At 42.8% G+C, this 14,219-nt stretch overlaps 1 protein-coding gene across 3 annotated transcripts in view; it reads right to left on the bottom strand.

The window, feature by feature from the left end:
- The window catches only part of ZNF488 (zinc finger protein 488), a 30,187-nt gene that overhangs the window by 10,367 nt on the left and 5,601 nt on the right, over positions 1-14,219 (bottom strand). For all 3 annotated transcript variants that reach the window (XM_075423341.1, XM_075423338.1, XM_075423339.1), the window contains exons 2-3: positions 4,931-5,153; positions 548-776 (exon numbers count right to left, since the gene is read on the bottom strand). In XM_075423341.1, coding sequence (XP_075279456.1) covers positions 548-776; positions 4,931-5,149 — 448 coding nt within the window. In that variant the 5' untranslated portion in view covers positions 5,150-5,153. The remainder of the gene's footprint in view (positions 1-547; positions 777-4,930; positions 5,154-14,219) is intronic.

Genomic DNA, 14,219 nt, shown 5'->3' with positions numbered 1-14,219 from the left:
ATTGCAGACTCAATTTCTTTTAGAGCAATAAATCTCTAGCGATATCTCAAAATGAAAATCATGCCCTTTTTCCTGCTCCCACTGTGTCCCACGCTAAACAGGCAGACAGTGCTGTATGCAGTACTGTTTGGGTGGTTGTATTTTTTACAGTCCTTTTCATTTACAAGATTAAAGCTGAACACTAGCCTATACCTGATTCCTCAATGAGCTAAAAAAGCGCATATTTCCAATTGATATTTTAACTTTTTAGGATTCCAAGGTCAGTCAGGTGCATAAACATCCATTACACAGTTCAAAAATTTCAGCATTAATCCCTAGTGCACCATCCTCTGCTGGAAAGTAGCAATGAAAATAGCACTGAACTGTAAACTCGTTCTTGCTCTATGCCTCCAGCTCAGTCCCCAAGGCAGAAAGTCTTCTCTTTTAGCTGACCAGCTAAGGATTTAGACAGGCTTTATTTCCTGCATTACAAGGTCATCACATACTAAAGAAGTTGCAGACTCACTTCAGTCTCAGTGACCCCTGCAGTCAACAATTTAGCACTTACCATTCTGGGGACTCTGAGCTTTTATCTCATTGAAACCCAAGAGACTGGAAAGCTCCTCATCATACCAGACAAGCAGCTCCTCATTTTTGTTGATTTTCCTAGTAGACCGATAAAATAACTGACTGTTTTCTAAGTAAGCTTCCAAGTTCTGCTCCTTGCTATTGGCAGCTGCTTGTACAAGCCTCATCCAAGGCAGTCCTGTGGGACTGTGCACAGACGTAACATCTACCTGTGAGAGAGAACACAAAAAAATAGGAAGTTTCAAGTCTTGGGAACCAAAACAGATCTCCATGAAATTCAAGAACAAAGCCTGTTTTCTGCCTCACACAGAGCCAGAATGCCAAAGCTGTGAGCCCAATTCATACACCAGTGTCAACAAATCCAAAGTCATCATAGCGAGAAGGCTTCCCGGGTGTGAGTGCTGAGAGCTCTGGAAATACAGCTGCATGGGAGGGAGGAGGAGACGCCACTGTTCAGATGCAACTTGTCGTGGCAATGCCAGAAGTGGTACCTTGGCCAATCTCCAGCCCACTCATGGCAAGGATGATGTCCTCTGTCCAATGCACGTTGTCCCATGGGAATGTGTCAGGTGGGGATCACAAAGGTACAGAAGGTGTGCTCCTCTGTAAGTAGAGGTCTCAATCCCATGTGAAAATGGGACATGAGTCAGGAGTGCTGTGGCCTGGGGGGTGTGAGATGTGCAGACCCCTGGATCAGTGCAGTGCGAGCCCAGAAATGAACACAGGCTCTGGGCATTCGTATGTGGAGTTTTTCACCGATGAAAGAGGATATCAATCAGCAGGTGTAAGAATAGTCTTGGGATTTTGATTCAACAGCCCAAGGAGACAATATTTGAACATTAAACTGTTCAGCTAGATTGCATAAAAACTATATTTTAATAAATACAATAAGATGGACTTATATGATCTCTTTCCTTTCTCAGAAATAAAATTATATACTCCTATTGCTGACTTTGATAAATTGACTAGATTCATTTCAAGGTATCTAAACAGATAAAAACTCATCAGATTAACATGTTCATTACATTGTTTCTGAGTGTGACGAGGGGTTGATTTTATTTCTGTATGTGTGTACTCAGAAACATCAAACAGATTAAGTTAAAAAAATGTTGCTTACGTTGCAAGGTCAGGCACTCAGAAGTTAAAAAAATAGTATTAACTCTACTGCTCAAATTAAATTTCCCTTCTGTGTGTATATCGCAGCATAGTCCTCAGTCACATATACTCCTTTCTCCACAGGACTCCTGAGTCATTTAGTCACAGGTTGACCACGCTTTGGAAATAATATAACTATAAAACGTTTGGCTTTGTCTTCCTCATTCAGTGTGAGGCTCTCATCTTAGTTACTTCATTGCATTTTGCTCTGAATAGGGAATGATTTATTTCTTTATAGCTTTTTCCTTGGTGTTTACCACAGCAGATCTACATCCTCTGCAATATTTGAAAGATGGGGAAGATTTTCATAGCTTGGAGGCTGAAACACAGGATGATCAAGGGCAACGTTTACATGCATAAAAAGCCTCAACTAATTTTTTAAGCACTAAGTCATTGTTTAGAAAGGAAGAAGTTTGAAAATTAAAAATGTCTAATGACAAGTATGATTTAAATTTCACTCTGAGCAATGTATATCTCTTTGTTTTCCATTAATTGCAGGGCAGCCATTCATTGGGGTTTGGTACCAGAAACAGTATTTTGCCTATTTCTTTCTCCTTTTTTAACTTTCTCTGACTGTTACCTACCATGAAAAGTATGACCACATTAGTAGCTTGAATACAAGAATGAAACATTAAGCGATCATTAGGATAAGAGTTAATTAGTGTAAGGGAGAAAATTAATTAGCATGCCCTGTTACTGGTTCTCTCTAAACATCATGGGAATTAACAGTGACTGAGAAATACAAAAGTCTGACAGCGACACAAGCACACGCACCTACACACAGTGGTTGTAACTAACAGCTATGACAGAGGCTGCCATTTATTAGTTTCTGTGTTTCAGAAATACCAAGCATCCACCTGGCACTCTAAGCAAAGTCAAAGTGAACACAGGTCCCCCAGGAACAAGGACTCCTGGGAAAGAGCTCAAACAGCTTAAAGAAAGTGGGAAGGAGTAAAGGATAGGACATAAGACCCAGGTGCTGCCAACTAGAAGCATGCGCCAGCTTTAGTTTTCCTGTGTGTTAGGAGACACTACAAACCCTGCAAGTCCACCCTCTTCTGGAGGTGGCAATCCCTCAGATGAATCCTTTGCACCCATCTACAAGGTAAAGGCCTCACAGCACAACAGGCTCAATCACAGCTGGGCTATGGAGGCAATCTGGCTTCCCTGATAAAGGCTGAAGGAGAAGGGAGAGAATAAGACTCTTCCCTGGAACACACAAGAAGCTGTAAGTGGCAGAGGAACTCAGCAGGACAGACAGCTTTGTAAGGGGCCAGTTTGCTTTCCTGGGGTAAATGATTGGCTGGAAAGAATCACCTGTGCCAGTGGTTGCCAAGGCACTTTCTTTGCCCAAGAGTACAAATTGGCTCAAGGAGTTCAAATTAGGGTTTCAAAGATGATGAAAGAAAAAACATAGAGTGCCCTTTTGGACTAAACATAAAAGCCCAAGATGAGGAAACCCTTGCTCGAAATAATATTCCCCAAAGCCTTGCAGGAGTGCTGCTGAACTATGATGAACATGAACCTCAGCTACGAAGAATACCTTGCCAAATCATTCCTGTGTGTATTCTGTTTGTACCATAGCCAGCACATCAAAACTCATTTTTTGTTTTGCACCTCAGTGCCATGATAACAACATATTATCATGATCGAATTGTTAATTAATTGTCTACATACAGAGTTAGGAGTTTAACAATAGTTCCTGATTTCTGGAAGGTTTACTTTTAATTATGAGTAGCTAACAGGATATGGGACCAACTATTGCATCTGAAACAGCTACTTGCACAGAATTTGATGTATTTATTGCCAAAAGACAGAGATCTGAGCCAACTGTGGCATCCAGTTTCATGGCTGCATAACAATTACTTAGCTCAACAGTAGCAAAATACAAAGTGATCCCTCTGGAGGGCTCTTCCAATGCAGAAGCCCTTTGAGGCTCTTTCTTGAGTGTACACTCATTCCAAAACTCCCAGGAGAAATACTCCATAAATAAAGCCTCATTTCAGGAGAGACCTTTCTCCAAAAAGCTTGTAGTTCTCCTGGAGTACTGATAACACTGTCCAAGCAAGCACACTGGTGCTAGAGACTCAAACAAAGTCAAAAAAACCCTGAAGACTCTTCTTCTTGTTCTTAATCTGTTTAAAGCAAAAGTGTCAAACAGGTATCTCCCAACAGCTGCATCTTCCGTATCAAACATACTCTCTAGAATTTCTCCCATCCAGAGCACAGAAACATCAGGATAACCTGGATCTCTCCCAGATCTATCCATGCCATAACATGTGGGAAATTTGCTTGCCTCACATTGTAAAACACTACCTCCCTGTCTTCATCTAGACCATTGGTGACTGAAATGCACACCAAGACTCAGAAAGCCAAAATAAGAAGTCAGCGAGAAAAATATGCATTGTCCAAAAGAAAATGTTATGATAAACAGTGGCTAGGGAACAAAAAATTTGAGAACTAAAGCTGGAGATTTAACACTCCATCAGAGTCCTGGGGTTTCTGTCTTTTCCTACACAACAGTTCCTTTTGTTTCACAGACGTATCTCTGTGGCTTCTCCACAGTGGTTGAACAGTGCAGCTGTAACAGAGACAGACATATACAAGGTAACTTTAGAGGTGCATGTACTAACAGCAGTAGGTTGTGACTGCCTGAAGATCGTGTGGACTAGTTGTCTCACTGATATCTTCCACAGGTCACACAGCCTGTGCTGAGATCAATGCCATTGTGATTTTACTTCTATGGACAACTGAGCAAACTGGGTTAAGGCTTGCTCAGATCTGTCAGTAAATGCTGCAAATGTACCACCTGCATGAATCAGCACAATGTTTTGGTCTTCCTTATCTGCTCTCACAGGGCTGTCACACCTCCTGATAAGCCTCCTTTGTACTTTGTAAGGACAAAATCTAAGTGTGAAGTTTCTAAACTATTTGTTCCTCTTTCCTCCTATTCCCAGACAGTGCTGAAGCAGGTCATCAATCATCAGTATAGAAGTGGGACTTTGTATTCTTCCTGCAAAGGAAACAGTTTTCACTAAGGCCCCTCCAGTCTACAGCTCATAAATCCAAAATGCACTGGCTACAGCTCCCCTTTGAAGGAGCTTTTAGTTGTGCTGAACAAAACAATCTACCCCTTGGCAAAGTTGCCTTCTTAGGGATGATGTAACCCTTTTTGATGTGACTAACACTAAATGCTGCTTTCTCCTACCTTAAATACATAGTGGATGTTCCGTGTATCAGAACACTTGAGAGCAATAAAAGCTACAGTGTCCAGCAGAGTGTTCTGGAGTATGCATGGTCCAAAAACTACTTCTTCAGGAATGTCTTGTGTGGTATGAACAGTAGCCAATATATCCAGAAAATGGTGATGTAGAAGTTTGTTGTCACTTGTCCAAAGGAACTTAGGCAAAGATGTAAGTTCCATCATAAACCTGTAAAATAAACAAGAAATCGCAATTGGAATAGAGATGTAAATGGAAGAGGGCATCACTGCTTACAGTACAAAGACTTCCAGGAGCTGTAGGTGAATTGTAAGAGCATGCCACGACATTGTTTGTTACAGAGTCTACAGCTTTATTAACATCCAGTTCAGAAAGAGAAAAAAGGCTTTGCACTAAACCAATATCTTAGGTTTGTAAACAAGTGAGTTACTGTGTTCTGGAATAGGCAGACACTCCAAGAATTCAACTCCTGCTACACTGCTACTCTCTACAGCTGGGAATAAGAAGCTTTGGGAACAGTAAGCAAAATCTTCAGTGAGTGGAACTCAGCATATTCTTGTTCAGCATATTCTCAGATATCCTTCTTATTTATTAACCTTAGTTTGTATAAGTGTGAAGAAAAGTAGAGAAGGAGAAAAACAACAAAAAAGCAAGCACTTTTCAAAAAGCATTTTGAAAAAGCTGTGCTTTTTGATTTGGAAGTGCAACATCAGTCTAGTTTCTGGTTAAGCCAGTACAAAACCAGAAATAACCTGAGTCCTGAGTCTATTCAATCTGAATGCACAACATCTATGGAGATTGACACAAAGATTATTTTCATCCCATCTCAAAATATATGTGAGATCTTACCTATCTGCTGTTGTCGGGAAGATCAAACCAGATTATGACTTTTTGTACAGTGATACATTTAGCATAATGTTAGTAAAAATTGCTGTCTTTAGGAGATTAATTTTCCTGCCCTGAATGTAGAACATTATGACACAAAACTGGGAGGAGTGACTGATACACCAGAAGGCTGTGCTGCCATTCAGGGAGACCTGGACAACCTGGAGAGCTGGGCGCAGAGGAACCTGATGAAATTCAACAAGGGCAAGTGCAAGGTCTTGCACCTGGGGAGGAACAACCCCATGCACCAGTACAGGCTTGGGGCTGACCTGCTGCAGAGCAGCTCTGTGGAGAGGGACCTGGGTGTCCTTGTGGACGACAAGTTGACCATGTGCCAGCAATGTGCCCTGGTTGCCAAGAAGGCCAATGGCATCCTGGGGTGTATTAAGAAGAGTGTGGCCAGCAGGTCAAGGGAGGTTCTCTTTCCCCTCTACTCTGCTCTAGTGAGGCCTCATCTGGAGTACTCTGTCCAGTTCTGGGCTCCCCAGTTCAAGAAAGATGAGGAGCTACTGGAGAGAGTCCAGCGGAGGGCTACGAGGATGGTGAGGGGACTGAAACATCTCTCCTATGAGGAAAGGCTGAGGGAGCTGGGCTTGTTCAGCCTCAGGAAGAGAAGGCTGATAGGGGATCTTCTAAATGTTTATAAATATCTTAAGGGTGGGTGTCAAGAGGATGAGGCCAGACTCTTTTCAGTGGTGCCCAGTGACAGGACAAGGGAACAACAGCCACAAACTGAAGCATAGGAAGTTCCATATGAACACGAGGAAGAACTTTATTTTGAGGGTGACGGAGCATTGGAACAGGCTGCCCAGTGGTTGTAGATTCTCCTTCTCTGGAGATATTCAAAACCCGTCTGGATGAGGTCCTGTGCAACCTGCTTTAGGTGACCCTGCTTTGGCAGGGGGGTTGGACTAGATGATCCCCAGAGGTCTCTTCCATCCCTTACCATTCTGTGATTCTGTGACTACATTATTCAGAGCAGAAGTGATTTCTGCAATATGAGCCACAATCTGAGAATTCTGTATGCAGTGAGGCATCAGGTTTGAGCTGTCGTTCTAAGCTTCTCTAGGTTTTTAATAAAGTTATTTCCATCTCCAGTTCCCGATGGAGGTCATGGAAAAATCCCTCATTTATGCCCTGAAGAGCTGGATCAGGTCCTTTAGGCAGGGAAAATTAAAGAGAACAACAATAAGCCCTGACGAGGCCTTAGCCTAATAAATACTGAGATGGAAGGGCTGAAGATCCAGTCTAATCTTTCTCACTCACTGCCAACAGAATTGATTTGTTACTCACTGACTCATGACTTTAACTGAAGTGATATAAAATGCTCAGGATAGTTGCCCTGATTTAACTAAGTGAGTTTATAAATCAGTACAGTTAATTCAGTATAATTTCTTCCTGGTAGGCAAGGTCTAAGGCCCTACCCTGAAAATATGAAAATACACGGTTACATATGCAGTAAGTAGTAAACATCTGAAGGATGAAAGCCTAAACCAGAGAACCAAGAGAAAGAGTGGGAGGTAAAACAGTAAAAAAAGGCCAGACAGTTTGCCAGAGATTAGTCACTAAGAGGAGGATAGAAAGGATCTCTGCTTTCTGTTAACGATGAGTTTCGTTGCCTGGTTTCCCAATAATTTCCTAAAGTTATTATTGGCATGAGAAGAAACTGATGGGAACTATGTGTACGTTTGTATAATATATAGGATCTATCTAAACACACACAACATATTCATATGTATGTGTGTGTTTCCATTTAAACTATATTGCTTTTTAATAAATGAAAACAGTTAAGGCGTATTTATTTTAAATAACACCAAAAAAAGTTCCAAACCATCAGAAAAGAATTCTGAGATCTAAAGTACTTAAAAGTCTCCCTAAATAAGAAAAAGGTTAGAAACAAATTAGAACTTGAGCCAGTTCCTTTTCTAAAGAATTCACATTCAGGAAATTACTGATCTCTTCTGACATTATTTCACTTACCCACTTGCGACCCTTGAAAGCAACTCGTCTCACTAAGATTTCGCTTTCTGCGAAATTCATCTGAATTTCTCCATGTAAACTAGGAGAGTGCTGTGCCTTGGTGCACTGGTGTCACTCTGGAGAAAACAGGAATCCAGGGCCCTCAAAGCTGAGTCTTCAATGGGGAAGGATGCTGCATTTGAGCACACACACTTCTAGGAAGAGGGTAGGTGCTACCTGTGTGCAGTCAGTCTCTGCCTCCAGAAATGTCAGGTCAAGCACAGATATGAGGCTCTGAAGAAGCTACACTCCCTTCCAGCTAGCTACTGCTGCCTGCTACTTCTATTTCAACAGCTTTCAAACAGCTACCGTAAACCCAACCCTAAGAAGAACCATTACTCCAAAGACTGAAAATGCGTGGATACCAAGAAAAAGGGTAAGAATTATGTGTAACAGCACCACCTAGTGATTCGTGCCGCACTCTACGTCCCTAAGCAAGACTCACAAAGGGGCAGGACACGCTTTAGCACTGTTGTCCCGCTCTGGTATTGTTATCTGCAACCACCAGCTCCCAGAGACACCCGCAGCTCAAATCTCCAACCGCAACCGCTCTTCTGACCCCCCTGGCGGAAGTGTCAACAGTTCCCAGCAACGTGTGTGCTGCGTGCTGTGCTGCCTACTCCCCTGCCCCAAACCCTGAATACAGAAGAGCTGCCACATACCCAAAGGGAAGGACAGGGAGTGATTGATGCCCCGGACACAGGAGTCACTGTCTGTATGTGCTGTCCCCCAGGCCTGCCTGCAGGCTCAGCTCTCCCTTCTGGGAAGCGGAAGGGAGCCATCACTCCTCATCAGAAGCACTGCTTTATGGCAAAGGTATCAGGCCATGAGGCAAATCAATCAATATTTATTCTCCAGTGAATAAATCAATATGTACACATCTTCAGTTCCATCTTATTCACCTAGCCTGATGGGATACAGGAAATGCACGTTAATAAAAAATATCAGATATTTTCTAACAGATCTCTATCCAAACTCCAGCATCCCTCAAACTCAATAATCCATTATGGTTTGCTTGTTTCTAAGTGACTTGTGAATTAGTCAGAGATCTGTGACGGGCAAAAAAAATCCCCCAAACCTAGAGGCATAAATGCCAAAGTCTCAAAGTGCTGCCTTGGCAGCTGTGGTTGCATTCAACTCTTGCATGGAAGGGTCGACTTCATGAAAACTTATGAGAAGCAGGTATTGTGTGTACACAGCAAATAGGATTGTTATGGTCAGCTTTGTGCCAGAAGCTCTCAGCACGAGCAGGTGCTTCAAATAATTTGTCGAATGCACCATCTAGTGTAACACCTCAGTATAACGCAGTGTCCCATTACAAGGCGACAGGAGGACATCCCCCGTGTCCCTGGTGGTGGTAGCCTGTCTGAGCACCCGGCCAGGCACGAGTTGCTTCTCTCATGAGTGGGTCATTCTCTCTGCCACCCTCTGCTCAAACAGGAGGTTAGGTGCCTCCAAAGCTACTGGTTTTTATAGGGTTTGGTCAGGGTTATGTCAGGGAGGGAGTATAGTTTAAATTTACATGTTCTTTTTTTGAAACAGAGGTAGGCTGATGATGTGCTGCTGGTACTCAGAGTGGAGAGTGGTGATACTCTCAAACATCATTAGAGGTAAAAGGATGAATCTCTTTTCTACAGTCTCCAAACAGCACGAGAAACCTCTTCCCTCTGCACAGATGGGCTTTCCGCTTGTGTTACAGAGGCAAGTTCACCAGCTGAGAGGTAACAGCGAGCAAGCATGACTGCTTTCAAAAACAAGCTACTACCTCTGCAAAGGGCTGTACTGCATCCTCTGGGCTTTCTGACTGGGGCCATCCCTAGCTCCAAGGTCTCCACTGCAAACCGCAGATTCATCCACAGGACAGTACTGGAACAAGTCCTGCCTCCTGCACAAGTGAGGAATGGTAGGGGGTTCTCTGGTAGCCACAGCCATTTTCTGAGAGAACTGAAATACTGACCTCCTCAAAAGTAAAGACCAAGTCTTGAAACATAACTTGAGAGGAGAGAGAGAAATTGAATTGATTTACTTTCTGAACACTTTGGTGGAGCAAAGGAAACACAACAGAGGAGCTGAAGAGAGATAAAAGGCCCATGGACAGCAGGAGTAAGAGGTGAAGGGGAGCTAAGTATCTGTAAAAGCTTTACAGGCATCATTGAAATATGGCTGGATTGTGCAACTCAGCAGCTGCAGCATAAAAGAGGGTACCCCTACACACATGCAGACAGCTTAGGCAATGTATTTCTACAGTGTAGACTTTTTAAAATCACTTTTTAATGGTTGTTGCTGTTAAACTTATCAGGCTGCATGGACTTTTTAAGAAAGTTTACTAACATAGAGTTCACCTTTGTCCCACGAGTTTGAGGATGATAGTGTCTGGAAAATGCCCATGGAGGAGCCTTTTCAGCAAAGCTGAGGGAAGTTTAGCAGTATTCCAAGCTTAAATCTGCCCTGTGCTTTTCCCCTAGTAAGTCCAGTAAAATACTCATTGACGCTTTACAGGAGTAAATCCCAACAGGGTATGAGCATGAGATTGCCCTGGACCCAAATCAGCTCTGCTTTTTTCAGTCCTGCGACCACTCCTCGCAAACCCAGAGATAGCCGAGGAAGGGCTATGCGCAAGGTCAGGTCCAACTGCTGTCAGAAGGGCATCTGCTGGATTCTCCTGGGGGTTCAGCAGGTGTATGACTACACTACGGCAGTGTGCAGCACAGAAGGGTTGCTGCATAATAGTTGATGCAACCTCACAGCTTGATAGCACCAGTAGATAGCTTAGCATTGCTGAAATATAGAAGCACCACCTGCAGCACTTAAAACAGATGACAGAAATGAGATGGAACAGAGGACGATTATGTGTAAGTGGGCTAGAATATAAATTTGAAATACCTCTCATTTTTGATGGAAATTTGATTTTAATCTAGACTACCCTCTACATGTTTTTCATTTGGTTATAATCTAAAGCCAAAACTTCAGCCACAACCAAGAATGCTTTTTTTTTGCAAAACTTTCCATAGTTTTCAGGAACCTCAGACTTGAACCTGAATAGTAATTCTACACCAACCCATGAACCCACTACTTGAGCTCTTGTTTACTTCTAAATCCAGTCTCAGTGCAAATCTCACGTCTAATTCACTCCTTTCTACTATATAGCAAAGTTTAAAGAACTCTGTCCTAAACCTATTTGTGAAGGTCGTATCTTTTGCTCTGTATCATGCAGGCAATGATATGCTTGCCTCAAACTGCCAATGCTGGAAGTGTCATTGCCTCCTAGAGACATGATCCCTCTCATGCAACATAATCCTGCTGTTCTTGCTCATGTATAAGCAGTTCCTATCCCTCTGGCCTCACCCCTGCACAGGACTCTGAAAGGGTAAAATAAAATGAATATTTATAGTACTTTAGGAGCACATTAGAGTCAGATCACCTGTTAAACGATAGGTACTCTCCATATTTTATTGGTCACAGATGTGAATTCATCATAGGGATAAGTTTAGGGACTTGCTGTTTAATGAAGTCTTCATCCACCAGAGAGTATCTGATACACGTATACCATGTCCCCGAGTGATGGATTTTGCATCTTGATTTCTGAGAATTGTGACAGATCTGTCAAATGACAAGTACCTATGGGCAGGCAACTCCCTATGGATTATGCAGTTGTGGATGTTCTATCAAAAAGCACATGAAATAGATAGTGCTCACAGCAACTGCTGCCAGCCTGCTTGCTGCCAGAAGCAGCACACGGATTGCTAGTCATCTCTTGGTTTCCTGAATGCTCTTCCAAGCTGGAATCCTGCAGACAGCCTTCTCCTCCTCTGTCCTCATTTCCTAGCACTTGCGTATCATCCCATTAACTAACTAGAATTACAACTTCTGCCTTCCTGAAAAGTTTTTACATAGCTCCCTCACTTCATGAGAAAAATACATTTCTAGAGAGGGGAAGTGAGAGAAGGGCATAGGAACAGTTCTGAGCTAATTTTCAGAACCCTGAATTTCTACTGTATGGCCTTCAGATGTCACTGCAAGCTCCTCTTAGAAATGTCTAGAAATGCCCAAATGTAGAAAGACCAATCTGAGCAAGGACTCCCCTGCCTCCTATTTTCATAGGACATAGCCCAATCCTCCTTGCCAGAGTGACAATGTTGAACTGTGGCATCATTTGGAGTTTCTTGGTGGTCATAAAAGCACTGATAACACTTGCTTAGTATTATGATCGACTTTGCAAATGTAAAGGAAACAAATTAATCACCTTTGCAAGAGAAGAAACTTCTCAGGCAGAACTTAATTAGCTAGCTCAGCTCTTCACAATTATAAATGGAAGAGGGTAATAAAACTTGTTTCTCTTTAATTTGATTTTTTTAAAAAATCAGTAGCTGCTTCTATTTCACCTTTACATTCTATTTTAACTGTGGATTAATTTGCATATAGTGATGTCACTTTCAAAGCAATTACCCTAGTTGGAAAAATAAACAGCAGAGAAGTTACTCATGAAACATAATAAAAGTATTTGATCCTGAAAAGCATCATCCCATAGTCTCCCCAGCCATTTTTAGATCTATTTCAGACTTTTCTCCAGAGAGGGACTAACATAAATGGGATAACTCTGCCTTTGCCATGTCAACAAAGCTGAAAGAAAAAAAAAGAGAAATATTAAATTCTGGAACCATCATTTCCTTCTCCTTTTAACTTACTCCTCTCTACTCAAAAATGTGACAGTGTTTTCCCTGAAGTGTATAACCTGCGACTTCGTGCCAATACTCTCCTGTGGCCACTGCCAAAACTGCCTTTGATTTCAGTAGGAGGTCTGTCGGTCTGAGGAATCCATGATCAGTCATGCAGTGTCATGCACAATAAACTACAGATATTAAAAGAATTGAGCTGATGCAGGCAGAGTGCTTCTGTCTGCAGCATTTATTATTCTCTGTTGTTATAAGGAACTGAGGATTCTTAACACGAAAGGACGTCCAAGGGAATCAGAGATGAAAAAGTGAGAAAATCCACTTCTTAGGTTTTACACATTTCCTTTCCTTCTATACAAGGTTTTCTTCTGTTTTTATTCAAGTCGTGAACTGCAAATGAGGATAATCAAAACTAAAACTGAAGGAAACTGGCAGGAAATCAAATAAAAGGGATGGAGGGTTCTTGTTTTAAAAGATAAGTAAGTAATTCCAGAACCCACAAAATAAATCCTGAAAGAAACTGCAACCTGTTTCCTAAATCTATTAAATTACAAGCTGAGAAGTTTCTTTTAAAGCACGAAAAGTTTAAATAAGCAATGTCTTTTAGTTCACTGCTGCTGTAAGACAGAGCTTCTGTGCTTCAGCTTGGGCACAGGTCTGAGAGATGTGTCCTTTAGGGCATGAAGTGAAAATCCCGTGTACGTGAAGAACTTTGTACAACATGGAGAGGACAGGCACATACAGCTATGTGCTGCCGTTTCCAGCTTATTTGGAATGAACAGCTGTGGATTTGCTATCCCTCAGACAGCCATTAGATCCCAAGCAGAGCATACAAAAGTCTTACATTACCTTTGAAAGGAAGAAGTTGCTGTTGATTTTTAAGAAAGAAAACCAGTCACGTGTCACTTATTTCTAAGTCTCTAGTTTAGCAACCTGTCCATCTCTGAGAAACAATCCATAGACAATATTCCTCCAGTCTTCAAAAGGGGCAAGAAGGAGGACCCAGGGAACTACAGGCCGGTCAGCCTCACCTCCATCCTGGGAGAGATGATGGAGCAACTCATTCTAGAGGTCATCAACAAGCAAGTGGAGGAAAAGAAGGTTATCAGGAGTAGTCAGCATGGATTCACCAAGGGGAAATCATGCTCGACCTGTCTGATAGCTTTCTATGATGGCATGACTGGCTGGGTAGATGAGGGGAGAGCAGTGGATGTTGTCTACCTAGACTTCAGCAAGGCTTTTGACACTGTCTCCCACAACATCCTCACAGGGAAGCTCAGGACGTGTGGGCTGGATGAGTGGTCAGGGAGGTGGACTGAGAACTGGCTGAATGGCAGAGGAACAACAAGGGCTGTTGAGGTTCAACAAGGGCAAGTGCAGGGTCCTGCACCTGGGAAGGAACAATCCCATGCACCAGCACAGGCTTGGGGATAACTCGCTGGAGAGCAGCTCTGTGGAGAGGGACCTGGGTGTCCTGGTGGATGACAGGTTAACCATGAGCCAGCAGTGTGCCCTGGTTGCCAAGAAGGCCAATGGCATCCTGGGGTGCATTAAGAAGAGTGTGGCCAGCAGGTCGAGGGAGGTTCTCCTCCGCCTGTACTAGATGGGCCCTAGTGAGGCCCCATCTGGAGTACTGCGTGCAGTTCTGGGCTCCCCACTTCAAGAAAGATGAGAAACTACTGGAGAGAGTCCAGCGGAG

The sequence above is a fragment of the Opisthocomus hoazin genome, chromosome 6, assembly GCF_030867145.1.
Source record: "Opisthocomus hoazin isolate bOpiHoa1 chromosome 6, bOpiHoa1.hap1, whole genome shotgun sequence".
NCBI classification, from domain to species: Eukaryota; Metazoa; Chordata; class Aves; order Opisthocomiformes; family Opisthocomidae; genus Opisthocomus; species Opisthocomus hoazin.
The sequence above is the reverse complement of the archived record's forward strand: the minus strand, read 5'-3'. Positions and strand labels throughout refer to the sequence as shown.